The sequence below is a fragment of the Pipra filicauda genome, unplaced genomic scaffold (assembly GCF_003945595.2).
Source record: "Pipra filicauda isolate LSUMZ 115617 unplaced genomic scaffold, ASM394559v2 scaffold267_size1258537_pilon, whole genome shotgun sequence".
NCBI classification, from domain to species: domain Eukaryota; kingdom Metazoa; phylum Chordata; class Aves; order Passeriformes; family Pipridae; genus Pipra; species Pipra filicauda.
This window is the reverse complement of record NW_024104384.1, coordinates 782,435-807,827: the sequence shown is the minus strand read 5'-3', so window position 1 is coordinate 807,827 and position 25,393 is coordinate 782,435. Positions and strand designations below refer to the sequence as shown.

The window sequence follows — 25,393 nt, the reverse complement described above, 5'->3', positions numbered from 1 at the left end:
CTGCTCTCTCTCTTTCTTGCATGGCTTGTTGTGTGTGTTCCTGCTGTGGCCAAGCCCTGTCCTGAGAAGCAAATCCCTCCAGGGAGAGGAAGGACACAAGGCAGCAGGGCTGGAACGAGATGTTTCACTTTGGCATTTGGGAAAGGATGCCAATGTCTTGTTCCTGCTTCCTCCCAGTTAAAATGCCTTTAGATAAGGAGTGTAAACCATGGGAGATCATGTAGAGGATGCTGGTCCCTTCATGGTAACAGATGCTCAAAGTTAGCTATGGTTTCTCTCAGCACCTGTGGCCCAGTTTGGTTCCCCTCGTGCTGGTGCAGCCCTGTGAGTCCCATTCCCAGCTGAGATTTGAAAAGCTTCCCTCAAATGAAGGGGCAGCCCTGCAGAGCAGGGTCACCAGCACTCTGGGCATCAGAAGGGCTTTGCTGTGTCAGCACTGAGCTCAGGTTGGGTCCAGTGGTTATGCAGGAAGGTTCGTGCTCTCCTCCCCAAAAGGGCTCTGCTCAACTAGTCATTGTTTTATTTTCATTTTTTTTAACCATAGAAAATGCTGCATGTCAGATGATTTGCAGTTGTCCTCAGAGAAACAAAAGGGCAGTAAGCTGTTTCTCTTTCAAAAAGTTAAATTACTTTCAGATGTGTCAAAGAAACCAATTCCTAACAGCAGGCCCTGCTCCAACTCTCCATATTTACTCCCCAGAGATGTTCTATTCACCAAGCATCTCCCATCTTAACTGTACAGAAAACACAGGACCTATGTGTATTGAAGGCATTGTAAACTGCAGTAGGTGATTTCTCCAAGATGTAACTACAACATGACCAGTTAGTAAAGCCCTTGCACATCTCCCTGTCTGTGTATATGAAGGGCAGTTGCATGTTGGTTGGAATGGTGACTTTGTTCTCCACCCCACCATGTGGTGGAGGCTTTCTGGGCTCTCAGTGATGGCTTTTAGTCCAGGAGCATCAGCACGAGCCTTACACACAGGCCACAAAGCTCTTTTTAAGTTGACAAGTCATTTTGGAATCACTGGAGTGAAATGTGGTAGAAAGGCTGGAGTTTTATGATGGCCAAAGTTAAGTATTTTGAGGAAGGAGAAAAAAACAGGGCAGAAATCAACTCTGTGACCATCCATGTTAGGGTGTGCTTTAACAGCAAGTCAGGATGTTTCTTGGTCAAATGACTGCTCTGCAACTTGTCCCCTGTACCCTTCACCCCCAGACAACTCTGGCAAATGTTCCAGTTGCACTTTTCTTATGAATAGTTATGGACCAAAATATTGACCGTGTCTGCAGAAAAATGTGTATTTTCTAACTAATGTCACAGGAAAGCATGTGAAAATAACTTCTTACACTGTGAGTAGCTGGAGAGGGTAACCTTACTTCACTGCATCTGTTTTATTGGGCATAGGCTATTTTACATATAAAATCAATACAGAATACAAAAAATGTGATGACTGACATTTACAGTAAAAAATGTAAAATTGCATTTTGACCTCTGTTTGCACTGGCAGTTCCCTCTGCTGCACACATATTCCCATGGCTTCCCACCCCCAGGGAATCTGAGGTGGCTCTGAGGGAAGGGTCAGTGCATGTGTGCTCTCTGTGGCTCTACATGCAGAAATTCATGTAATTGGAGATCCAAGAGCCTTAAAAAATTCCAGCATCACAAAAGGCAGCTGAAGTCAGCTATTTCTTCTAAAGTGTCTTGAAAGAGCTGGTCATACAAAGCCCATTCCTCTTCTAAGAGGCTCCTTCCTTTTCAGTGCTCTCCTCCTGGTCAGTGAGCTCTTCTCTGGCTTTCTGGTTTTTGTGTGCTTCTTGAATCTCCATTGGAACATGACATATTTTCACCCCCTTTGCATAGTCCACAACTCATCCTATGTCAATCAGTTCAGCAACTCAAGATTTCTTAAAGAAACTAAGTACTGCAGGATCAAATTTAACACAATCAGGATACCATCCAGGAAAAAAAAGACCTACATCACCTCCCCCCCAGTTGAAAAGTACATTTTAACAGAAAGTACATTTCCACATCATGCTTTCCATATTTATGTCTGATTGCAAAACCCACTACCTCATAAAACAGATCATGATGTTAATGAACTGTGGTTTCAAATCTTTATATTTGTTCACATTTTCTTTTTTGTTTAAAGGAAAACAGAAAGTGTAGATTTCTGATTTTTTTTTTACCCTGGGGTCTATTCAATTTTGTGTTGTGTGTGACACATGGATTACATTGCCTGCATATTTATTGTTGTGCATATACAGTAAATGGGTTTTGCATGGTAATTAACAGTGCTGCTAAACTATTCATTGTTGTGACAACTGAGCTTCAGGTTTTTGAGTCTGACACTTAAGCCACTGTCAAGAAAACTGAATCTGTAAATTCAATTTTGCAGGGACCAGACGGACTGCCAGTAGCAGGATGTTGGCATAAGGTACAGTAACATTAATAACTGTATATCCTTGAACAGGCCCCAAGTAATTTTTCTGGCTGCATGATGACTGTTTGCATGTCCTTTATATGCCTGGCAGACATGATGTCATGCCTTTGGAGAGCAGGATTCCAGCAGCTTCATGTCTTGTTCCCCACTGCTCCAGATTGGTGCTGGGAACACCAAGAACTTGCTAAGCACAAAAAAAATCATTGTTGTTAATACTATCAGTAGAATGCCTTTTTACAGGCTTGCTCAGGCTTTTGTTATGGCACAGGCAGCTTAGGAACCACTTGTGGAAAGGCTGCAGCACCCTGCAAGATGTGCTCCTGTAACTTATTCAGCTCATAACCTCTAGATGAGAATTTTACAGTGGGTTATTGCTTTGTTGCAGAGTTACAAACATTTGTGGCCAAACAAGGGCTCTTCTACCATTGTAATTATAACCCAGAGCCACCACACTGGCTGAGTGCTCCAATACCCTGGGTGCAGGTAATTCATTCCGTCTCCTGCACCCAGAACAGCCAAGGGTGTTATGTGCTAATGCAGCCTGGGAGAATGAGGAAAGGTGTGTCCACTGGGACATGAGGATTTAATTCAGACTTGCAGGAGGATGCTCATTCTCTGACAAGGGTATGACACTGAAGCTGAGAGGAATTACTAACCCAGTTGTATGTGGATGTAGTTGGGAGTTAACAGCAAGCATGTTACTAACTGGTTGCAAACCCTCAGTTAGAATGTGAGCACACCCTTAGTACATCGAAGTTTTTAATTATGTGTAAGTCATTTGGATGTCTTGTTAATATTAAAAGAAATTTGAATACCAATCCTTATAATAATAACAATAAGATTAGTAAGTGTAAGGAATGGAGCATTTATCTGATTAAAATGTTTGTCTGTGTGTTCTTTTTCAGTGATCCCTAAGCATGAAGCACAATATGTAAATAATGTGATATATTTTGATCTTTTTAATTTTTGTATAAAAAAAGGAAAAAAAAAACTTTCGACAGTAATATATTGACCTTTTTTTATACTGGATTCTGACATTTACGGACTTGGAAAATATTGTAAAGCTCCTAAACCCATAAAATATGCATGGTAACACCAGGATTTGATAAAGGTACTGCTGCCAGTAGCTGGGAATGAACAGTATTTTCACTGCTCGTGCTGCTGTGTGAACTAACAGTACTGAGCCAGCTGCTCGTGTGCCTCATCGCATGGAGTAAACCCTGTCCTAGTCTGGCTCTCACCTCTGTATCTGCATTGCACATGCACACTGAAAGGGTGAAAGAACCTGGCTGAAAACAAAGAAAAAGAGGATGCAGCCCTGAAAATGGAAGAAGTTACTGTAAACTGTCTGGTCAGACAGGAGAAGGACTTGCAACCTGCAGAGGAGACAAAGCCGAGCTCCGTTCGTCGCTGCTGCTGGGGTGGAAACAGCAGCTCTGGGGCTGAACAAACAACCCTGACTGCCTGGGGTTATTCTACAACCATGAGAAGCTTTTTTCCCCTCAAGGGGAAGCACCTCTGGGTCCTCTTCTGGGGTCTGTGCCTGAAGATGTGCCAGCACTTTGTTACTGTGGAAGCTGAATTCCCCAGGAAGCCTCCGCTGGAGAATTTCCAAACAAAAAAATGTGGCAATACTTTCAGGACAGGGAGAGCTCTGCTGAAGTCCCTTCTTAAACAACAGAGCACATAATTTTGCTGTTGGGATTCCTAGAACTTGGGAGTTTGGAGTATTTAATTGTCTTGTTTTGTGGGTTTCATTTACTTTTTATTTTTTCTTGGTTTACATGGTTTTAACTGTAAACTAACTCTGCACACTCCTCTTGTCTTCTTCCTTCTCTCCCCCTTTTCAGTCTCTTTCTTTAAACTATCTCAGGCACATCCCATGCAGAGCAGGGCAATGAATAAGAGGATTATTATTTTGATATCTGCATATGCCACTGCAAGATCGATTAAAAACTATTCCTCAGTTCCCATTTTTTAAGATGTTGAAAAAAACAGAGGCTGTGCAGTAGAGAGCCATAAACAATTATTTCAAAGAGGAAAAGGATGGCTTACAGCCGAGTCTGTTCAGCTTACAATGAAAATCAAGAGGCAACCAGATTCCTTTACAGGGAGGAGATACTTTCTATTAACAAGTTCTTCAACTGAACAGAGAAACATGTACAAATATTCATCCAATGGGTAGAAGCTGAAGCTACACAAACTCAAATAAGCAAGCTGTGGATTTTTATTGGTGAGACTGATTAATCCTAACCAGGCCAGTGATGTAATCCCCATCACCTTAATGCCATTTTGATTTAAGAGATCATTTCTGGAGGAAATACTTTAGCCCCAGACAAGTTGCTGGGTTCTGTGCGGGCGTCTTAGGTGAATGAAGAGCCTGACCACAATATCAGATGATATCAGGGTTCTTTGTGGCCTTGATCTTAAAGAATACAGAAGGGAGTCATTTTTGGTGCCCTGAGTAGATTCAAAAACCTCTGTTAAATTCTTGCTTCGCTGCAACTCTTACTGCAGCTACTGCCAGAGAGGGCTTGAGAGAGGGATGTGACTGTCCAGGTGCAACTGCCCTGTACAAGCTGACCTAGTGCTACAGGAATTCTTGCTCCAGTGTTCTGAAGAACAGTGGGAATGTGCTTTGTGCTCCGTGCAGGCTGGGTGATGTCTGTGGGTTACCTGTGACTGGATCCTGGGTGTCCTTGAGCTCATCCCTTTAGCTGGGAGGGTGTGTTGTGTGCTGGTCGATGCTGCACTGCCCATCTGCCTTGGTGGGTGTGGACACAGAAGACTTAAGGGCTGTAGGCAGTGGACTTGTTACCTGTCGTTGTTGGCTGCTTAGGGTCTACACCTACACATCACTTGTGGCTATACTTGGCATTTTCACCAGTTACTCACCATTCTCTTGGTCACCATATAGATTAAATCCATGTAAATTCGTATCAACTAACAAATCAAGAAACAAGAATTATGTAACTCAAAACAGCAATGAAAATGCATTTTATTTACTTCCATTTCATGTTCTTAGCTATCACTTTTGGTGTAGGGGTTTTTAAAGGCATAAGGAGCAGCTAACAAGCTCCCACTGGTTTTTAGTGCTTTTGAAAAACCCCTTTATTGTCCCAAATTAAAGCTAAAAAAATCTTCTGTGAAAGGTTGAAGGCAAATCTCTCATTGATGTCTCCAGGAAGATCTGTAATTGTTCCCTTAATGTACAGTTGCTCTTCCCATCTGCCACAGTCATCTCCAAACTAAAAGCAATTCACTACTCCAAACCACACTGTGGGCTTCTACACTCAAATTCCTGCCCGTGTCCTGATCACGGAACCTCTTTCAGTATCAATGAGAGTTCAGTCCCCAGAATGACTGCAAAAAGCACAAGAATCTGGAAGTGTCCACAAACAATCTACAATGCAGATAGAAAAGTCTTGTTTTACATACGCTGGCAAAAACTAAACAGCTTTCTATCTAGCTCCTACTTGAAGAAGTTTGATATCACTGAAGCTACAAGACAAGCTAACCTCCAAAGCTTATGAAATTATATTAAAATTTATATTTTCTCTGAGGAAATACCCCGAAGTCCTATTATCTTCAGGTAAACAAGTCAGTATTCCGTCTTCAACTTGTGGAATATCCAGTGCTTGTAGGCATCAACTGTGACCACTGCCAGGCCTGCAAAACATTGATACAGAATACCAGAATAGTGCTTTACCTATTGCTCCTCACCGTCCCCCTCCCAGCACAGAGCTCTGCTGCCACAGCACCCGGGACATTGGTTGTTAGGGAGGAAGAGCTCGTTTGGAATCACCTAAACCTCGTAACCAGGGTGCTTATTCCCCATCCCTGAGGCACAGCCTGACCATTCACAGCGTTTCCACACCACTCAAGGAAGGCTGGAATTATTTTCCTAGCACGGGACTACACCTGCTATCCAACACCCACCAGTGCCACACCTCAGCAGCCAAACGTTTTGGTGCTCACCTTTGGAAACTCCCAGGCAAATACCCTTGGGTTGGTTCAGCCGTGCACCTGCAGCAGCGAGGGATGTTCAGGACATCTGACTGACTGCCCCTGTACAGATCAGCCATCTGTGCTCAGTCACTTCTCTGGACTCCTGCCACTGCCATTCCCACCAGGAATGCTGGCAGGTACGGATCCTGCTGTATGCTGTTGCCACTTTGGCTATGAGGAACTAACCAGTCTCCAAGGCCTGTGGGTGGTACATCTCCTCTACCAATCCCTTCCACCACCGAAGCAGTGGAGCTCTGTGGAGAGCAGAGCTCCTCAGAGCAGAGCAGGGAATGGATCCCCAGGCAGGGCTGAGGTTCTGATCAGCACTTGAAGTCCCTCCTGGTCCTCAGCTGAGATCATGCATTTGACCTTTATGTTCTGAACTGAGTGTACCTGGTTCCTTGCCCATTGTAGGGGGTTGGAACTAGATGACCTTTAAAGTTCCTTCAAACCCAAACCATTCTGTGATTATCAATCATATCATTCAGAGCAACAGACTGTATTAGAGGGACTGCTGGGTTTTCTATGGATTGCAGAGAGTATAAGAGGGAATCTGTTTAACTTCCATGTGCCTTCCACACACACACACATATTCAGAAGAGTAGGTTGTTAAATACAGAGCAGTCATGATCTTATTGCAGTGAGTTAAAAAAAGATGTGCTTTGCTCAGCAACTTCATGCCAGATCAGTTGATTATTTTCTCCTTCCAGATGAAAATGTTTATGTGGGTCTTTTTGAATACTTTTGAGTTTGCAAATAGCTCACAAAGACAAATTTTACTTTTAGGTATTACTGGCAGTCTTGCTCCAACTCAGTCATGCTCTCAGTCTCTCACAAAGCATAGGGCATTTTTTCCCCAGGAAACCTCTCTTGTTTTCCCCTCTGGTTGGAAAGAATGTGAGACTGTTTTACAGCAATTCTTAAGTGCAGCAAAATGTTACCACTATATGTCAGTAGCAATAAGGATGATTGACAGGGAGGCTGCTAATGCTTATGAAATGTGGGTCAGTCTGAGACCTGAACTTGATTTTTCTTGATCACTAAAATATTTGGTATATTGACTTCATGGATTCATCAACAGACATTCTGGGTAACACACTGAAGTTACCGGTCTTTTCTAGGGAACCTGAAACTCAGACAAATTTATTTCTGTTTTCTAGTTTACAAACCAAAATTCCTTTCCCTAATTAAAATGCCTGTGAAAGCATGGTGGTTTCCATTAGGTTAAGCTAACCATGTCTGCCTGCTGCCCGGGAGCAGAGGACAAGCAGCCTTCTTTAAGGCTTGTTCTATTTAAAATTGTGGCTGACAATTATCTTTCCAGTTGCTACCAACATCCTCTCTCTAACACGCTGCAGGAAGCAAAGTTCCCAAACTGAATCCTTAGGGCACAAGAGCTCACTTGAAACCCCTGAGAAGGTTTTTCAGCCACAAAGCTCTGCAGGCAGGGCTGCCTTGCCACGAGACACGGCAGATGTGGTGCGTGACTGACTCTGGCTGTGGCTGTGGGGGTTGTGTCAGTCCTGGTGCCCCAGGAGTGGTGATGCTGCACCCAACTCTAAGTATGGGGAGCACTCCCTAAAGCTTCTGGGGAGAATGGATTTGGGGGAGAGCAACTCCAGCAGTGCTGGGAGTGTGCTGGCAGCTCGAGAGGGCCCTTGCCAGAGCATGAACCCGATGATTTGGCCTGTGCTGATGGGGACAAGCGAGATTAATTAAGAGTTTTGCAGCTGAATCGTGGCTTGGCCAGTGAGTTCAGGAATATTTCTCTGGATTATGAAACAGGTGGCAGAGAAATCCTGATCTGACTCCAAGTTGGAACTGTTTCCAAGTGTCAATGAACCAAGATTTTACTTTAAAAAAAAAATCATCAAGATGTTGCCACATGCTTTGTTTTATTCCCATGGAGGAGTCCTGTACTCACTGCTTCTGACACTTGCTGTATATAGAATGGTGATTTCCATATGGATTTTTCTCCTGCGTATTTAAAAATAAGAATGTTTCTTCTATGGTAAGCAACTTTCTGATGTGTTTTCTTTTTAGGAAACCAACAGGTAAAACATTTAGATGAGCTTTTGTCTTCTATAATTTCATAAATTCAGCATTTTAAATTCTTAAGCAAACCAGCAAAACACGTGGGAGGTTTCAGCAGCTCAAGACATCCCATGCAATGATGCAAAATAATCCACAGAGAATGACACGGGTTGACCTGTGGTTTTAAGATTATTATAGTAACCCACTAACCAGGCTAAATTTTTATACATATGGTTTTGCAGTCAGCCAAACGTAGCAGGCTCTTGGGCAAGAATGAAAGAACCCACTCACTGTAATGCACGAATAATTAAAGTTAATAATAAAATTTATTTTTTAAAAATTTATTCAAATTATAAGATGGCAGAAATTTCCAGCTCTATAATGATAAATAACTCCCCCTGTGCCTCCTTAGCCTGTCAATATAATGTGTATTATAAAGGTGTATCAGAGCACAGATTTCCTGCTCAGTGAATGGTGATTCAATGCTGCCCTCTAGAGGAGATATTTTTAAATATTTTTAATACAAACAAATTTATGCAAATTTTATGCTGTGACAGTGTCCCTTAATTGGCAGCACAGAGAGAGATGGGCACGACTTTTGCATAACTGTGGTTTGAACTGATATTTGTAAAACAGCAGTACACAGATAGAAACTTTGTTTTTTCCAAAGCTGGTATTTCTTTCTTGGGAAATACCATCATATTCTCACACTTGTTTTTTCAGTCCCACTGCTGCCCAGATAATTTAAAGAATTAAACAAATTAAATCTACCTGTAGTAGGTTACATATCATGTTTCCATTTTTAAAATTTTGAGCATGAGAGCTTGGAATTATTTTCTTTAGAGAAAACAGATTTTTAGTTAAGATATGCAAAAATACTAAGAAAAAATGTAAAAATTGAAACATCCCCAAACTACTTATCCTGGACAAATCCTGCAGGTATGTGGGGTGAGTTTGGTTTCAATGTGCTCTAGCAGAGCTCAGTGTGTCCCCAGGAGGTGTCCAGGGCTGGAGTAGAACCTCAAGTTAATTTGGAACTCCTGAGTTTCACCTTTCATTACCTGCTGACATGCTGAGCAGCCCAGCCAGCCTTCCCGGTGTTTATAACCAGGGAGATTTTTAAGTGAGAGAGATGAAATACCTGCATAATTTCAGGAGGCCTAAGACACTTTTGCTCAACTCAGGCAATGACTGTGGCACAAACTGACTTTGGCAACCTTGCAGGACAGTGTTTATGTAAGAATATTTCTTGGACTCTTTTGCAATAGTTTTTTGTTTTAATTTATGGGGTTTTGTTTTGGGTTTTTTTGGGGTTTTTTTCCACGAAAAGGAGGGGGCAGAGGGAAACACCTGGTCACTCTAGTTAGTCCAGTCTCAGTGTCATTTGCTGAAGGAGTCACCTGCCTTCTAATTGTGTCCCTGGCACTGCACTGAACCTGGCCATAATTTGTTTGAACTACGTGAATTTGTTTGAAATACTTCACAGCTCTGCTTCAGGGAATCTACTGCAGACTGCAGCAAACCAGTGAGTAAAAAAATCCATTTCCTAAGCTTTATTTTCCCTGATGATCGTTTGTATCTGTAAGCTAAAAATTACAGTATTTTCACATGCCCAGGTGAGCTACTGCAACTTTTCCAAGTGCTTATAAGGGGTGTGTAACTGTTGTGTAACCTGCAGCTAAAGCAAGTGCTGAAAACCTGACGCTTAGAAATGAATGGAGGAAGGACTTTAACAGATTATTTTATTGTATACTACTGGAGAGAGCTTGGGGGAAACCACAGGAAAGCTGGGAAACTTGAGTTTTCCATGCATAAGAAGTGGAATTATTGACAAGAGAGCAGAATAAGAATTAGATTAGTAACATTTTGTGGTTTTCCTATGTCTTAGGACAACAATTAATTCCTGTTTGTTAAGTTGCCTCATAGTTGCATAGTTTCATGGAACAGTCACTCACATGTGTGTCAGTGTGTGGTTTCTTATATAACATAGATAATGAACAGAAACTTAAAATGGAGATGGCCCAAGTATCCGTAAAGGACACTAACACCCCTTGCTGCTTTTTTATATACTGTTAAATACTGCATTTGAAAAGTGTATTTTACACGAATTTATGAAGCGTAGGTAAGTCTGTATCAAACTTGCATTTCTGCAATTACATTAAAAAATTAGGACCTGGTTTTGCAAAGCAAAAGCACCCACATTACCCACTGAATTTGTGAATTTAGTACAAGAGGTAGTAAACTGCCATCACTCAGAAAGGGAGTTGGAGTTCTGTTGTGTTTGCTGGTTTGTTTCATAGAGTGCAGTTTTACAGACAATTTCATAACATAGCAATTTTTGTGTTACTATTTGGGGTTCTTTTTCTGCTATCCAAAAAAGACAATCAAAAAAATTCAGTATGAGGGAAGTTCAGCACAAAATACCACAGTCAAAACCTGCTCTATGTTCATTCTATATCCCTTACTTTGGACATAGAAATATTACAAAACTTGCACGTACACTAACATTTGAGAAACTGTACCTGCTGCTACTTAAAATCCGACTGAAAATGTTACTTATTTGTAGAAAAATACATGCAATGTGTGCCTTCTCTGCCCATATTTGTTTTGAAATTATGCCGATAGAGCTTAATCCTCTACCACGTTATGCAAGTGTCCCTCATTTATGTGAGTGGTTGCATCACTCCAGGGAGGCTGTTCAGAGGAGAAAGGGCTGTTTGTGTGTGTGCAGTTTGGACACCTTGCCAAAATTAGTTTTGTTTTGAATGTATTTACATGGTATTCTATACAAAGCTGACTAAATCTATATATAGATATTAAAAATACAGAAAATGTACTTAACACCTCTACTTGCAAACTTTTTGTGATTTTTTTAATCATGTATGTGCCATGAAAAGTATTCTATTTACTCATTTCTTTGGGGAACAACTACTTTAAAAATGAAGGCATTAATAACAGTATTTCTTATCCATTGTTTTAACATGTTAAAATGGTATTAATTAGTACTGCATCATGTATTTCTAGTTTAAAGCTGTAATGGACAATACATTACCTTGAGACCTCAAAAAATAATTTTTCTTGTGCTTTTTTTTTAATAAAAGCAAAGACTAGATTTTTAAAAATGGTCTCTCTGTACAGATTACTTTTGCAGTTGTGTGAATATGTATAATGAACTCTGCATTTGTAACCAAGAGTAAACTTTCCAAATTGTAAATGTTCAGGTTGTTATTATAAATAGCCAGTAAATATCTTAACCAGACAAGAGTTCAAATAAAGATTAACAGTCATTATTATATTTTTCTCCACTGTCTTTTGTTACTTAAAACCTGACTTCTATGAAACAACTGGGTTTGACTTCCTAAATTCAATCTAACTTTTAAGTGCATAGCAATTTGGTTTAGCATTCTCCATATTACACAACGTTTAAATTGCTCCTGTGCTTATCAAGTAGTTGCAACTAGAGATAATTTTGGTGGCTATAGCTAGTCAGCAAAGTCTGCCAAGTGTAGTTTTAAAAGTCTGCTCTGTTTAGAAAAACATCGTAACAGATGTTGTCAGCAAAAAAATGTGAACAGGTACTTGGAAGGGAAAAAAATGTGGCATTTTTTTAGAATGAATCTGGCTAAGTTCATGAATTTGTATCATGGAATACAACACCTACACAGCAGCAGAAAACCCATCCCAGAACCTCCCTCCTGGTTATCTCCCTGTTTTTCTTTAGGTAATTCCAGTCAAACAGGAACAGAGGAATAACCATTCTAATCTGATGACAGCGTTTCCTCTTTTAATCCTAACTACTGCCTGTCCTAGGATTGGCTTTTAAGGAGTCATCTGTCAGGTCTGCTTTTATCTGCCACTGACCAAACACAGAGGTACAACATATAAATGGCTGGTTCTACTTTTGCTTAAATAGTTCAAGCACGTGTTGAACAATTACTTCACTTCTAACACCCAGGCTAACCCCCCTCAAATTATTCTCAACCGTAAAAGACACTTCCTCGGCGTGTATTTCCAAAGAAGAGTGCTATAGCTGCACTAATGGTCCTGAAGACGCTGTAACCCAGAGGGACCTGGGGCTGGACGCGGCTCCGAACCCCGCGCTGTGTGCGGTGTGTGGTTTGAGGGGACCCCGCAGGGCGCAGCCTGTCCGCGCTGCTGCCCGTGAGGGGAGCGCCATCCCCGCGGCCAGGTGAGTTCCAGGTGATTCACACCCCGCTCCCGACCCTGGGCCGCCCCAGCCGTGCCGGGGTGTTGCCGGGGCTGTGCTCGGCGATAAGGGCGGGCAGTGCCCGAGTCCCGGGCCCGCCCTCCCCTCACGGCCCGGCCCCCGCGGGAGGCGGCCGCTCCCCCGCTCTGCCCCGCTCTGCCCTGCCCTCCCCTCTGCTCCGTCCTGGCCCGGCCCGGCCCGGCCCAGTCCCCCGGCCATGCGGGCGGCCCAGCCGCGCTCCCGGCAGCAGACCCTGTCCCAGCGGCGGCGGCTCATCGGGTGAGTGCTGCGGGCGGGCCCGGCACGGGCGGGCGCTGCCGCCTGACGTGGCTGCGGGAGCGGGGCCGAGCCCGCGGCAGCGCCATGGCCGGGGCGGCGCGGAGCCCGGCACCGCTGCACCGGGGTAATTACCGTGGGTAATTAACGGTAATTAGCGTTTCTTAAGGAGGGGGATTACGAAACTCAAGTATAAAACCCGTATGATACCGAGCGTGCCGGTGTAGACTCTAAACTGCTTAGAAAGCGTTTCCTGCGAGCCCGGCGGAGCCCGGCTGGGGCTGCCAGGCCGTGCTGGGCCGGGCGAGGGGGTTTGGCTCCCCTGCTGTTATAGCCAGTCTGTGAGAAAACTTAGTACACCAAAAACATGGTGTTAACAATAATTAACAACATATTGCTGCCCACTTTGAGAGAGTGGAGTACAGGACTCACTTCCAAACTTCCAATTACTGGTGGTTTTTTAACCAACCTAAAAAAGTCTTGGTTCTGTAAATGACCACCAGGAAAGGCAGCACAACTGTATTTAACTTTAGGAATCCTTTCATATCATATATATAAAAAAACTATAAGGCTACTTTTACGTGCTTTATAAATCCAGAAGTTGAGCTGAAAGTAAATGCTGGAATTAGAAATGTGCCAGTTACACACACCTGAAAAATACCACTCCGGGTATTTAATCTTTTTTCCAGGTGCTTTGCCCTACCACTGGCAACAAAGACCCAGCCTCTGGAAGCACTTTCTTAGCATCTTTTGAACAGTCAGGGTAACAAAAAAAAAAACCCAACTGTTTTACCATTCTGTGCCAGCTCACACAGAGAGTATTGGATTCCTGTAAGGGAGGGATAGTGAGGCAGCTGTTCACTGTATCATTGTCTTTTGTTGTCCATTTGACAACAGCTTTGTAATCACAGTCAAATCATTTCTGTATAAGCAATCTTTTAGTAAATGCACTCTGGAAGTTTGGCATTGCCATTCAGAGTCAAATCTCTGCAGCTCCTACTTAGACAGATGTCTCAATTTCACTTGTTTGGAAGTTGGTTTAAAAAGTGAAACAAAACAAATGCACTTAAGCAGATTCAGCCTTATAATATCACTGTTTTAAATAATGTAAGTGGAGCTTTATACAGCTGTAACAATCACCTGCACCGAACTATCTGGAAAATCAGGACCTTGGCAATAGCAAGAACATCATAAAAACAATTACAAGATAAGAGACACCAAAGAGGGTTTCAGAACGTGAAGGGCAGAGTAAGGTAAGGAGTCACAGTAAAGACAGGATGAAATGACAGAGGTGAGTTCTGTTGTGTGCTGTGGCTAGATTTCTAGAGAAGGATTTTCAGTTCTGGGGGTTTTCCCTGTAAATCTAAACAAAATCTGAATTGCTTTAGAGCCCAAGGCCTTTCATTTAGGGGCCAGAAGCAGGATGACAGCACATGCCCACAGAGACGGGAAATGTCTTTCTCTTTATTAACTGACTGAACTGAAAATATCACCAGCAGGATAAACTAAACTCACTAAGATTTATTTTGCTTTCTGATGCCTGTTACAGGTCTTCCTGCAAGCTGTTTTTCTCTAATGATCCAGTGAAGATTGTGAAGGCAAAAGGCCAATATATGTATGATGAGGATGGAAGACAATACCTTGACTGCATAAACAATGTTGCTCACGGTAAGCTTAAGTCAAATGTTATTTGATGCTGTGTTTTTCTAAGCAGAACAAGGAACAATCAGTACTTTTGCCACTGTTCCATTGTCCTGGGGGGGGGGGGTGTTTAATTGGAAAAGTGGAAGGAACCTTTCTTGAGCCTGTAGTTCCAGGGAATATGGTTCGTTTGAATTTCTTTGTGTGTAAATGTGCTCTCCAGAATTGCTCCCTGTTCTGTTTTCCTAGAAACATATCTAAAACATTCAGATTTTTTTCCATGGAAGCTCAAGTAAAGCACCTCCCTGTAAAACTAACAAATGACATTTTGTTGTGTTTGTAAAAGTTACTGATAAGTGTACAGTCACAGGACCACTGCTCAGTGTGGTGCCTTAATTGTGTATTACTAAGTAATTGCTGCTTTCTTACAATATTTGAAAAGTCTCAAACCTAAGCCCTACCAGGACTAGTACTTCTTTGATGGTAAAACACGTTCCCAAACTCCTAAATTATGTAAATGTCTAAATCTAAGTATTAAATCAGACACTATTTGTTTCAACATGTCAGTTCTCAGTACTAACTACAAATCTTAAAGGACAGTAGCAGGCAACTTCAAACCTTCTGAGGGGCAAAAACATGTTTTTACAAGGTGTACCAACATTGTCTTCTGCTGACAATATCATTAAGGCCCCACTGAGGAAATTACAGTCATCATAAAAGTATTAAGTTGGTATGTGAATGAACAATGTGGGCAGCAGGGAAGAACTCTCAAACCACTCTCCACGTTCTCTTGCAGTTGGGCACTGTCACCCTGATATAGTTAAAGCAGCCCATGAACAGAATCAGTTGTTAAATACAAATTCTCGTTATCTTCACGACAACTTGGTTGATTATGCAGAGAGACTTTCAAAAACGCTACCTGAGAAATTATGCATCTTCTATTTTTTGAATTCTGGGTAAGTTGGGTACATCACAATTGATACTGGGGTTTTACTGGGTATATACAAACAAGTACAACACTTTCTTATCAACAGCCAATTGCATGGTGTGGTGGGTGACTCGATACTGACATTGTTTGGGGTGCTGGTTTTCAGAGAAACTGCTTATTTTCAGAAGTTCAGTGACTGAGGTTCGCACTTAGCAAGCTCTCTACTTGGGAACTAAACTAGTGCTTTATTTAAGAAGGGGTTTATTCTATTTATAATGCCTTGGACTACAAAACAGCAATGTAAATATTTACTGTATTAGTTTCTGGTCTGACTTGTCTTCTGACTTGGGAGTTATAACCAAAATTAAATGTACCAATGCATTATTTCTGCTGGTAGGGGGAAGGGGGTCATATTCTCAAGCAAAGTACAGCTGGGAGAAAAAAACCCAAACTGCTTCCAAAGTAGTTTCTGCACTGAGCTTTTTAAGGTGGATTCTGTTCTGGTGGGCACTCCTGCCTAATTGGTGCCGATTCCTAAGGGATCTGAGCAAAACATGCATTGAGTTCTGTCTGTTCTTTGCAGACACGGACAGCACTGCGAGGGAGGTTCAGTTTTCAGAACTCCGGACATATCCTCAGTGAAACATTTACTGAATTTTTCAATTGCAGCTCTGAAGCTAACGATCTTGCCCTGAGGTTGGCACGACAGTACACAAAACATGAGGATGTCATCGTGTTAGATCAGTAAGTACACTGGCAATTTTATCTGCTTTGGGGTACAAGGCTCAGTTTCAGCCCATGGTCAGAGCGTTTCTGAAAGAAACGCTTGTGGTAGAAAGACTAACCTGGAAGCTGAGGGGAGTAGTTTTTCCCTCTGTTCAGTATTTGTGAGAGCAGCTCAGAGAACTATGGCTGGGCTCCCCAGTACAGAGACAGCTGGAGGGAGGTCAGCAGTGACCTGCACAGTGGGTAGGGAGCCACAGGACTAAGAGGGACTGGATTTGTTCAGCTGCAAGAGACAGCCAGGGAGATCATACTGCAACTACAGCTGTTCCAAGGGAAGGAGCAAAAAAGATAGAGCAAGGCCTGAAGATGTGTAGTGACAGAAAAAAAGACCTAAGACAGAAGTTGAAACCTGAGGAATTTTCATGAGACATAGGAAAAAATCTTTTATCATGAAGATGGTCAAATATTAGAATAGGATGCCCACAGACATTGGCAGCTCCATCCCTTCCAGTTCTTCTGCAGTCTTGTAATACTGCTCCTGAGTTACCCTGCTGTGATTCCAGTCACCAGTGCAGGCAAACCAGTGACCAGTCCTGTCCTGCATCCCTTATATTCAGATACACCAACAAAAATCCACATAAATACTAAGCTTGATAGAAACTGCAGAGCTCAGCTTAAGTGACTATTTCCTACCAAGGGACAGAACCTAGATACTCTTCACTATCTGTAATGCTAATCCTGAAGAACTCTTGATACTAAGGAAATTACTGTTTAGTTCTGCCAATTGTTTTTTAAGTGCTTACCACGGACATCTGACATCTCTGATTGACATAAGCCCATATAAATTCAGAAATCTAGAAGGACAAAAGGAATGGGTCCACGTGGTATGTACTTCAGCCTATATCTATCAATTACCTGTCAATTTAATGAAGTTATATTTATGATATATTGAATACAGGGTATTGTTCCTTTGCATAGGCTCCTGTTCCAGACACATACAGAGGACTTTACAGAGAAGACCACAAAGATTCAGTGACAGCCTACGCTGATGAAGTGAAAAATATTATTGAGCGTGCACATAAGAGAGACAGAAAGGTAAAAAGTTACTTTCTTAACCATTTGTTTTGCCTTAGAAATGAATGTGCCTGACTGTCAATGCTATTTAGGGTTACTGAGCTAAGTGGTATGGACTTGTCAAAAAGAAAAGATCACATAATAATGCAAAAACCATCTAAGGACAAAGAGCTTGCTCCACAAGTTTCTCTACTGTGTTCAAACATCACATGCTACCTGTGTTTCAGATTGCTGCATTTTTTGTTGAATCTCTACCAAGCGTGGGAGGTCAAATCATTCCACCAGCAGGTTATTTTCAAAAGGTTGCACAGTAAGTGTCATTCATTACCTTAGCTTTTTAACTTAACACACTTGCTAAATATAGATAAAAGAGACTTCTCTGCCTGCTGTAATAAATAGCCTGATAGGCAGGAAACTACCTAAGCCTTCATGTTAGAATGTGAACTTTGTATGGCAAAGACCTGCTTTTAAAGACATGATCTAGAACATAGGCCTGTACAAGTTTGTTTCCTGAAAGTTTGCCAACTAATGCTTTCTGCATGTTCTTAATCAGTAAATATTATGTTCTCTTTCCTCTTAAGAGACAGTAAAATCTGTTCTGTTACAGGCATGTGCATAAGGCAGGAGGTGTATTTATTGCTGATGAAATTCAGGTTGGCTTTGGCAGAGTTGGGAAGCACTTCTGGGCATTCCAGCTTCAGGGAGAAGACTTTATACCTGACATTGTCACTATGGGGAAACCAATAGGAAATGGGCACCCTCTTGCCTGTGTGGCAACAACAAAGGAAATTGCAGAAGCGTTTGCAGCCACAGGAGTGGAGTATTTTAATACAGTAAGAGCTGCCCAAACTCTCTTAAAAATTAATCATGCAGTATTGTTATTAATATTTAGTAATATTTTATTAATATTTACCACACAGTTACTAAACAGTAACTGTGTTACTGTATTATTTCTATCTATCTCTATCTTTCTGGCATATGACTCTTTACTGACTCCATCTGATGAAAGTGGTAGTATGCTCATTGTATCACTGAGGCTACACTTTCAGTGACCCCATTGCATCTCTCTTCCCTTTCCCTGGCTCTGTGTGTTCCTTTCCTGAGCTCAGTTTGGTGGAAACCCTGTTTCATGTGCGATTGGATTAGCTGTGTTAGATGTGATTGAGAAGGAACACCTTCAGGCTCACGCCACAGAGGTAGGCAACTTCTTGATGAAGCTACTCAAGGAGCAGCAAATCAAGCATCCCATCATTGGTGATGTCAGGTATCAGTGCCTTATTTACATTTTTAGCTGCTTTTTTATTTGGTGCAGTCAAACAGCTCAGTCCAACAGATGTTTTGAGAAATTAAATTTGTGTTTTCAGCAAAAATAAACAGCCTGCTGTATATTAGATAAAAATAATCTTGAGCTTATCAAAAGTCTCTTATACTTTGCCACTGGGTCAGTACTGTTTTATCAATTTATTATTAGCTACTAGAGGAGTTCACTTTCCTGTTTGAACTTTTATGTCAAGTGCACAAAGTACAAAAGTGATGAGCTAGATGGAAAACATGCTTAACATCCTGTCTTGTGCTGCCATTCTAAGCAGACAGAAGTCTATATTGTATTACCACTTCTTCAAAACAGCAAAACCTTTTCTATCAGTAGCCAAACATCAGGTAACTCTCATGCAGTTAAGGTCTGGTCTTACCAAAACCTGTTTTTTAGTTCACTTGCAGTTCCTTCCTCTGACACAGAGTGACTGGTTTTATTTCTTTTAAAGGGGTTGTGGCTTATTCATTGGAGTGGACTTAATCAAGGACCAAGCAGAAAGGACCCCAGCCCCAGCAGAAGCAGAGTATCTGATAACAAGGTACATGGGACAGTCATGGAGTTCCTCAGTGTGGGAGGCAAGGACACAACTACAAACTACAATACAACAATCTGGCCAAAAAAGAAAGCAGTCGGTGGGGAAAGGCACCGTGTGACAGCCTCCGTGCTGGAGCTTGCAAGTTCTTCTGAACTACATGCAAAGGTAAAAATGATTCTTTGTTATTGCTCTTTCCAGACTTAAGGAAGAATATATTCTACTGAGTACAGATGGACCAGGAAGAAATGTGCTGAAATTCAAGCCCCCAATGTGCTTCAATATGGAGGATGCAAAATTTGTTGTGGAAACAATGGACAAGATACTAACAGGTAGAACTGATCAAAACCCTCAAAAATAGAGGGTGGTTGTTGAACTGCCTCAAAGGCAAAATAGGCTACAATACAGCCAAGATGGCAGATGGTGAACCTTCTCTTCTAAATTACTCTGTTTTGAAGTTTTCTAACAAAACTATTTCCTCCACAGATGCAGCACATGCCTTTTAAAACAGCTTTGCTCTGGCTGAGGTTTAAGAGTTTACCTATCTGAACAAGGGCAGCTGGTAAAAACTGTCCAAATATTCTCAAAAGCCATAATCTGTGTGCATTTGCCACTTAGCTTTTTATACAATTTCTATACACTTAGCACTAACAAAGTTAGTACAAAACCTTGTCTCAAAGTTGTGACTTTGCTGAATTGTTGCTTATTCTCTCTCCAGATATGGAAAAAGGATGTCTGAACCAACAGAAAACATCTACTTGTTCTACCTGAGCAGGTATTTATCTCTAGTCACACAGTACTATTTAAAAGCCAAGGTTCCTATACATAACTTCACAAGCATTGTCAGAGTGAAGCCTCCTCAAAGGTGCTTTTACTTGAAGTTAGTTCGCAGGAATTTCAGGCAATCTCATGACATGGCCCAGACTTGTGCACATCTGGCATTCACAGCTCCTTTCTATCAGAGGCTGACACTCCCAGTAACAGTGTGTGTGCTCATTTGCTTCTAAGCCAGGTCCAACATGTCCCAGACATGACTACCACCACAGCATGCTGTGCTGGTCTGGGAAGCTTTCAGAGTGACTGGTTTAACCCTTGGCATGCAAACGACATGCACATCAACACAAACACAGAGCCTTTTTGCTCAGTGCCATTATCTCCAGACAGAAGCTGCTCCAGCTCCATAAGTAGCTCTCAGCAGATCTCCCCTTGCCTGCCAGTCAGGGCATCTGCATCCCACACTTTGGGATCCTCCACTTATGCTAACAGCTTTGTGAAGAGCTGTAAGTGGTGCTTTTGTGTTTTACTTAACATCTGACTTGGAAATATTATTGCCTTCTGTTCCCTTGAGCATTTTTCCCTACTTGTTGGGATCATTTCAGGTTCATGGATGGAATCTCAGGCTTAAGAATCGATTTACCCTTACAGTCAGAGGTTTGGGGGCATCAGAGTAAGACTGAGTCCTGTTAAGTCTTTAAAGCCTCCTAAGTCTTCATCTGTTGAGGTCCCTCCATAGGTTGCTGAGAGAGGACATCTATCTGCAACTTAAGTTTGCCACACACTCATGAGTACAGTGTACACTTAGAGTTACACCTTGATAACAACACCCTTTGGTCCATTTAGTACTTGTTCAACCTACTCAGACTAAAAGACAACCCCATGTTTAGTAAAACTCTAGATAGCAGACAGGAATGTACCTGATGTGATCATTGTGATCATGTAATCATTGGTGGTCTCAACCACCATGAGGTTCACAGTGCTACAGCCCTGAGCTAAGGAGAAATGTGCTTTTAGTGCAGTGTAATATTAGTATAGCAGGCACAAGAAAAATGTGTTAATATTTTATTTAGCAAGTTAATGGAAAGACATACAGCTGTTTATACTACTTATTCTTAGGAACAGAAAGATTACTTAACAGTGCCAGTGTAACTTAGAGGCCTAATGACTTAATGTGCTTGTCTGTAATCTAAACTAAGCAAGAAAAATGCTTTTATTCTCTACAGGAAACCAAGAATGCAAAAAGGCTCTTACTAAGTACAGTACTAGTAAGACACTTACATATAATGTAAGTGAAAATGAGGCAATGAAGTAGATTTCTTTTAATGATACTTTTACAAAAAAACATAACATTATTTTCTTTCCATAGGTTTCAAACAATGTTCAAGATCTACTACTAAGAAACATTATTCTACTATAATAATGCACATTTAATCTTCATCCTAGCATGTCTTAGATCAGATAAGTCACCTTTGATTTTGTTATTTTCAGTTATCTTGTTTTTAGTAAAATCTTTAGGAGAAATAAATTTTACAAGAGCTTGTCTCAATTCTGGCAGTGTGGAATTGCCTTTTATTTAAAGCAGTTGTATCTAAAACTGATTATAAAGGAGTATCTTTCTAATGGCTACTATAAGCTACAATTTCTAAATTCGTGCTCTTTCAGGTTAGGATGACCCAAGGGGTTCCCTCATTCGTTTACACCTCCAGCTGCCTATGCAAACACCAGTCTAGCTGCCAGTACACCCAGTCCTTCCCAGGCTCTCCTGACCAGTTTCAGCCACCAGTGTCATAACAAGGTCCCTGGTAGCACTATATTCAACAGTCTCAGAAACCAGATTAGGTCAAAAAACTTCAGTCCCAAATTCCTAACATCAGATGCATGAGGAACAGGCAGCTCAGAGCCACTGTTTCCAAACCAGTTCGTACAAAGTCTGTCCTCAAGAAGTATCCGAGCAGGATTAGTAAATTAAGATTAGATTATAGCCATAAACAACAACCTTGTGTACATGCCTTTGCTTTCACCAGGCAAGTACATGTTCTTTGTATCATAAACTTTTCATACAAAGAAGAAAGGGAAAAGCCAGCTCTGCATTTAAGTACCAGTGTCATCAGATTCTGCCTAAGGCCTCATCACCTGTCAAGGAAGCATTACCTGAGAACCTACTTCCAAAATCCACCACAGTAACAGCCAGCTGACAAACTCTTGCTAGGACACAGAAGGACTGCAGCAGAATGATCCTGGTACTGTGCAAACTTCCCACTGGAGGGCCAGGTGACTGCTAGAAAAATATTCTGCTACCCCTTATTTCACAGGAAAACCAGTAAAAGTATGCAATAGAGTAAAGCACTGAAATTTTACATCTTGAGACAGTAATACTTTTAAATACTGTACTCATTTCTTTCAGTGGTCTGCAAATTTTTTTTTTTGCAAGTCAGTAAGTTGGGATTGAAGTTACAGGTCAAGCTGTAAAGTTCTCAACTATCACATTTAAAATCTGATTCATTTTTTTTTAATGCTCAAGATTTCCACTTAACCCAGCAAGAGTCTTACAGAGAGATTCTAACTTTACAAGCAAGTTTTTCTTTTCAAGGACAGCCAGCAGGGAGCAGCAGATTATAGTCCCTGCAGAAATAGCTGCATCCCTTGCTAAAAAACCTGAAAAGGTCACTAGTAACATCTGTTTATTTCTTGTCTTAGTTACTTGGTTTGATTCCAATTCTGGGCATCAAAGAGAATTTATTACAAGGGGAAAAAAAATGTCCTGTTTTATCTTTAAAAGGAAAAAAAAACCAAATTAATCACTGCAACAAATATTAGAAGTTTACTTTGTGCAGCAGAGCTTGCTACTTATTTATAAATCTGAGACTGGGACTATTCTACAACAAGACAGGCAAATCACATGACAGTTATTGCCTTAAAATAGTGAAGTAGTCAAAAAAGGAAAGCTTATTTCTAGCTGGTCACTCATCTCTAGAGAAAGAGATGTTTTTTCCACCCACAACTGTAGTGGAAGTTCTTTTAGCCTTTTCTGATACACAAAAAGGCTTCAAAAATTCAACTTTGCATTGGTAATTTAATGTCTGTCCAACCTGCCTCTCAAGGCAGGTATATACATACTATTAGCAACTTGTAGCCAAGTCTCAGACTCGAGACAGTGAAACATGAAGGAAATGCAGCCCAGCTTCTTCCACACCTCTTGGCATCCTCCTGCAATGCTGTCCAGGCTCCCAAGCCCTACCTGAGACCTACACCTCTGGCTCCTCCAAGCAGAGCCCAATGCAGACACCAACACAGTTACACTGAGCCCCTGTGCTTGCCTAGGGCAGAGCCACCAGCTCACCAGCACAGCCTCAACAGCTGGGGCTCCTCACCTCAGCTCTCCTCCACAACCTCCAGGCAGAAGCGACTGCAGGTTTCAGCTGCCGCTTAACTGCAAGTGAGCACAACTACCAACACAGCCTTCTAGTTTCAAGAGTAACAACATTAAGCACAACTCCTCATCTATCAAGGTACTGCCATGAGCTAAGTTCTGGGAACAGGAACTGGCGTTTTACTAACACATAAGCTGAAGAATGGCACAAGACACTAGATTACGCCTTTTTTATTTCAAAAGCTAGGATAGCTTCAATATCCATGTCATGGTGAATCAGAACACATGTAAAATACCTTACAATACATTAGATTCCAAAAAGGTACCAAAAAGTACAGTAAAATTAACACTTCCATTACAGGAAATGTATGACACAAAAACAATACAAAATAAAAAGGTGGAAAGTGACACTGGTTCCCTAAGATGCATCTCATTCTGTACAACTGGAGTAATGCAGAGTCCATAGTTAACTCCAAGAGGCAGTCCCTAGATGCAGAGCTGCAGCTTTAAGCAGACCCTCAAAATCAGTTTCAGTTTAACCTATTAATAAAATCATTAATTAATATCTTCAGCAATGCTGAAATTTACACACCACACTGTCTAGACAACTAGTTATCTGTAAGTATTAAACATGTAAAACATTTCCAGGGAGCTCTTCCAAGTAAGATGCACATTTAACAGGCCATAGAAATTTATTGTAAAGTTAAATTTGGTACAGAACTGAAGTATCCATCTACAGCATTGTATACAAAACCTATGCAGTCATTTTCCAAAAGAGACCATGCCACTGCATACCTGAATAAGTTTGATCAATATGGCTTGTAGTTATTCTGATGACCACCACGTCTTGGTGTCTTCCCATAATTTGCACTGCCTTGACCTATGAACAAGAGAACAAATGCATTAAACTGCTAATTAGTTACGTTTGCTTATACCCAATACAGTTCTCTTTACTTACTGTAATCATAGCCTGGTCCATATCCATAATACCCATATCCTGAATAATCATAGCCTCCATAGCCACCATAACCTTGCTGATAGCCGTATCCTTGATTCCCATAACCCTGGTTCCAGTAATTGCCATAACCTTGATTCCAATTTTGACTTTGAGCTATAGAAGGGAAAACCATCCACAAAATCCCATTTTAGTACACACAACTTATTTAGAATGTGTCCATACTAAAGTAGTGTGTGTGGTACTTACCGCCGCCTCTTCCACCTCTGCCTCTTCCTCCATAGCTACCTCTTCCTCCGCCACTGCTGAACTGTTGCTGCTGGTACACTTCTTTTGGCTGTGCTACCTTAATCTCGCACTGAAAATAAAAAAGGAAGAGTATGTAAGGTGTCTTAGAGCAGCAGCACCCACCCTGAGCTCCTGGGAAATCCAGAGGTTCCTCTGGAGGCAAAGGAGGTGGACACGCTGTGCTCCTGCCAGGTGAGCAGCACTAATGCAGAAGTGTCTGATTTACTGTGCCACCTGGGCAAAGGTAAGTCACTGTCAGCCCTTCCAAGAGGCCACTGCTTTAAGGGCATTTTATTCTGCCTGTTCCTACCATCAGTCTCCCCATGGAAGAGGTGCTGATGCCACCACTCCTGTAGGCTGCCAGGAAGACTCTGAGCCTTGTTCATTCAGTGCAGCTCAGGTGAAGTCTGATAGCAACAGCCTTGTCTTGGAGGTTGTGCCAGGTGAGAGGGCAGCCTTTGCCCACCCTATTCCTGTGCATGCGGTTGGACTGTACAGTACCCCTACCAACACTAAAATCATCACTTATCAAATACTAACAGCTAAAAAAAACTAACCAGAATTGACATTTCCAAGGCAGGTTCCCAGGCTGCAGCTCAAGCTGTCAGTCAGCTGCCTGGTTCCTGAATCTGTGCACAGTCCAAGATGAAAGCTACTGCTGCTGCAAAAGGAACAACAGCACCTGAGCAAGTCTGGCCTGGAGTTCTTCACCACAGGACCTTTAAGGTAACCTGTTTTTTATTAACACTATGACACAACAAGCCATAGTTAGGAGATACAGAAATTTCTCAGCTTCCTTGGCATGTAGACATTCATCT

The 25,393-nt window shown here is 41.7% G+C and overlaps 3 protein-coding genes and 1 long non-coding RNA gene across 11 annotated transcripts in view; 3 read left to right on the top strand and 1 right to left on the bottom strand.

Annotated features, from left to right (window-relative positions):
- COL23A1 (collagen type XXIII alpha 1 chain) overlaps positions 1 to 3,415 on the top strand; it is a 176,258-nt gene extending 172,843 nt beyond the window's left edge. Inside the window, exons 29-30 of one of the 2 annotated variants that reach the window (XM_039382388.1) lie at positions 2,400 to 2,438; positions 3,350 to 3,415. In XM_039382388.1, coding sequence (XP_039238322.1) covers positions 2,400 to 2,438; positions 3,350 to 3,352 — 42 coding nt within the window. In that variant the 3' untranslated portion in view covers positions 3,353 to 3,415. Of the gene's footprint in view, positions 1 to 2,399; positions 2,448 to 3,349 lie in introns of those variants that run through there. The other variant, XM_039382389.1, reaches the window with a different exon arrangement.
- HNRNPAB (heterogeneous nuclear ribonucleoprotein A/B) overlaps positions 1,359 to 25,393 on the bottom strand; it is a 29,312-nt gene continuing 5,277 nt past the window's right edge. Inside the window, exons 6-9 of one of the 6 annotated variants that reach the window (XM_027735872.2) lie at positions 24,537 to 24,645; positions 24,291 to 24,443; positions 24,128 to 24,212; positions 1,359 to 6,113 (exon numbers count right to left, since the gene is read on the bottom strand). In XM_027735872.2, the coding sequence (XP_027591673.1) occupies positions 24,142 to 24,212; positions 24,291 to 24,443; positions 24,537 to 24,645 (333 nt within the window). In that variant the 3' untranslated portion in view covers positions 1,359 to 6,113; positions 24,128 to 24,141. Of the gene's footprint in view, positions 6,114 to 21,010; positions 24,213 to 24,290; positions 24,444 to 24,536; positions 24,646 to 25,393 lie in introns of those variants that run through there. The other 5 variants (XM_027735882.2, XM_027735902.2, XM_039382391.1 and 2 more) reach the window with 5 other exon arrangements.
- On the top strand, positions 12,878 to 21,508 carry LOC113995594 (5-phosphohydroxy-L-lysine phospho-lyase-like). 2 transcript variants are annotated; one of them, XM_027735812.2, is made up of 13 exons: positions 12,878 to 12,972; positions 14,519 to 14,637; positions 15,407 to 15,566; positions 16,208 to 16,282; positions 17,061 to 17,148; positions 17,243 to 17,359; positions 17,566 to 17,648; positions 17,946 to 18,171; positions 18,448 to 18,602; positions 19,102 to 19,191; positions 19,387 to 19,517; positions 19,904 to 19,960; positions 21,329 to 21,508. In XM_027735812.2, the coding sequence occupies exons 1-12, from the start codon at positions 12,911 to 12,913 to the stop codon at positions 19,954 to 19,956; spliced, it is 1,359 nt and encodes a 452-aa protein (XP_027591613.1). In that variant the 5' UTR covers positions 12,878 to 12,910; the 3' UTR covers positions 19,957 to 19,960; positions 21,329 to 21,508. The 2 variants fall into 2 exon arrangements, with proteins under 2 accessions (XP_027591613.1, XP_039238324.1); XM_039382390.1 differs by lacking the exons at positions 19,387 to 19,517; positions 21,329 to 21,508 and having other exon boundaries at positions 19,102 to 19,353; positions 19,904 to 19,937.
- Positions 22,317 to 25,325, top strand: LOC113995679. Its single transcript, XR_005563928.1, has 3 exons — positions 22,317 to 24,767; positions 24,892 to 25,018; positions 25,156 to 25,325. It is a non-coding gene; the product is annotated as an uncharacterized LOC113995679 (long non-coding RNA).

Bases quoted from the DNA above. Each gene is read 5' to 3' on its own strand.
- LOC113995594 (XM_027735812.2), top strand. From the start codon at position 12,911: ATGCGGGCGGCCCAGCCGCGCTCCCGGCAGCAGACCCTGTCCCAGCGG. The intron at 18,172-18,447 runs GTAAGAGCTGCC...TCCTGAGCTCAG, and splicing joins GAGTGGAGTATTTTAATACA to TTTGGTGGAAACCCTGTTTC. The intron at 19,192-19,386 runs GTACATGGGACA...TGCTCTTTCCAG, and splicing joins GCAGAGTATCTGATAACAAG to ACTTAAGGAAGAATATATTC.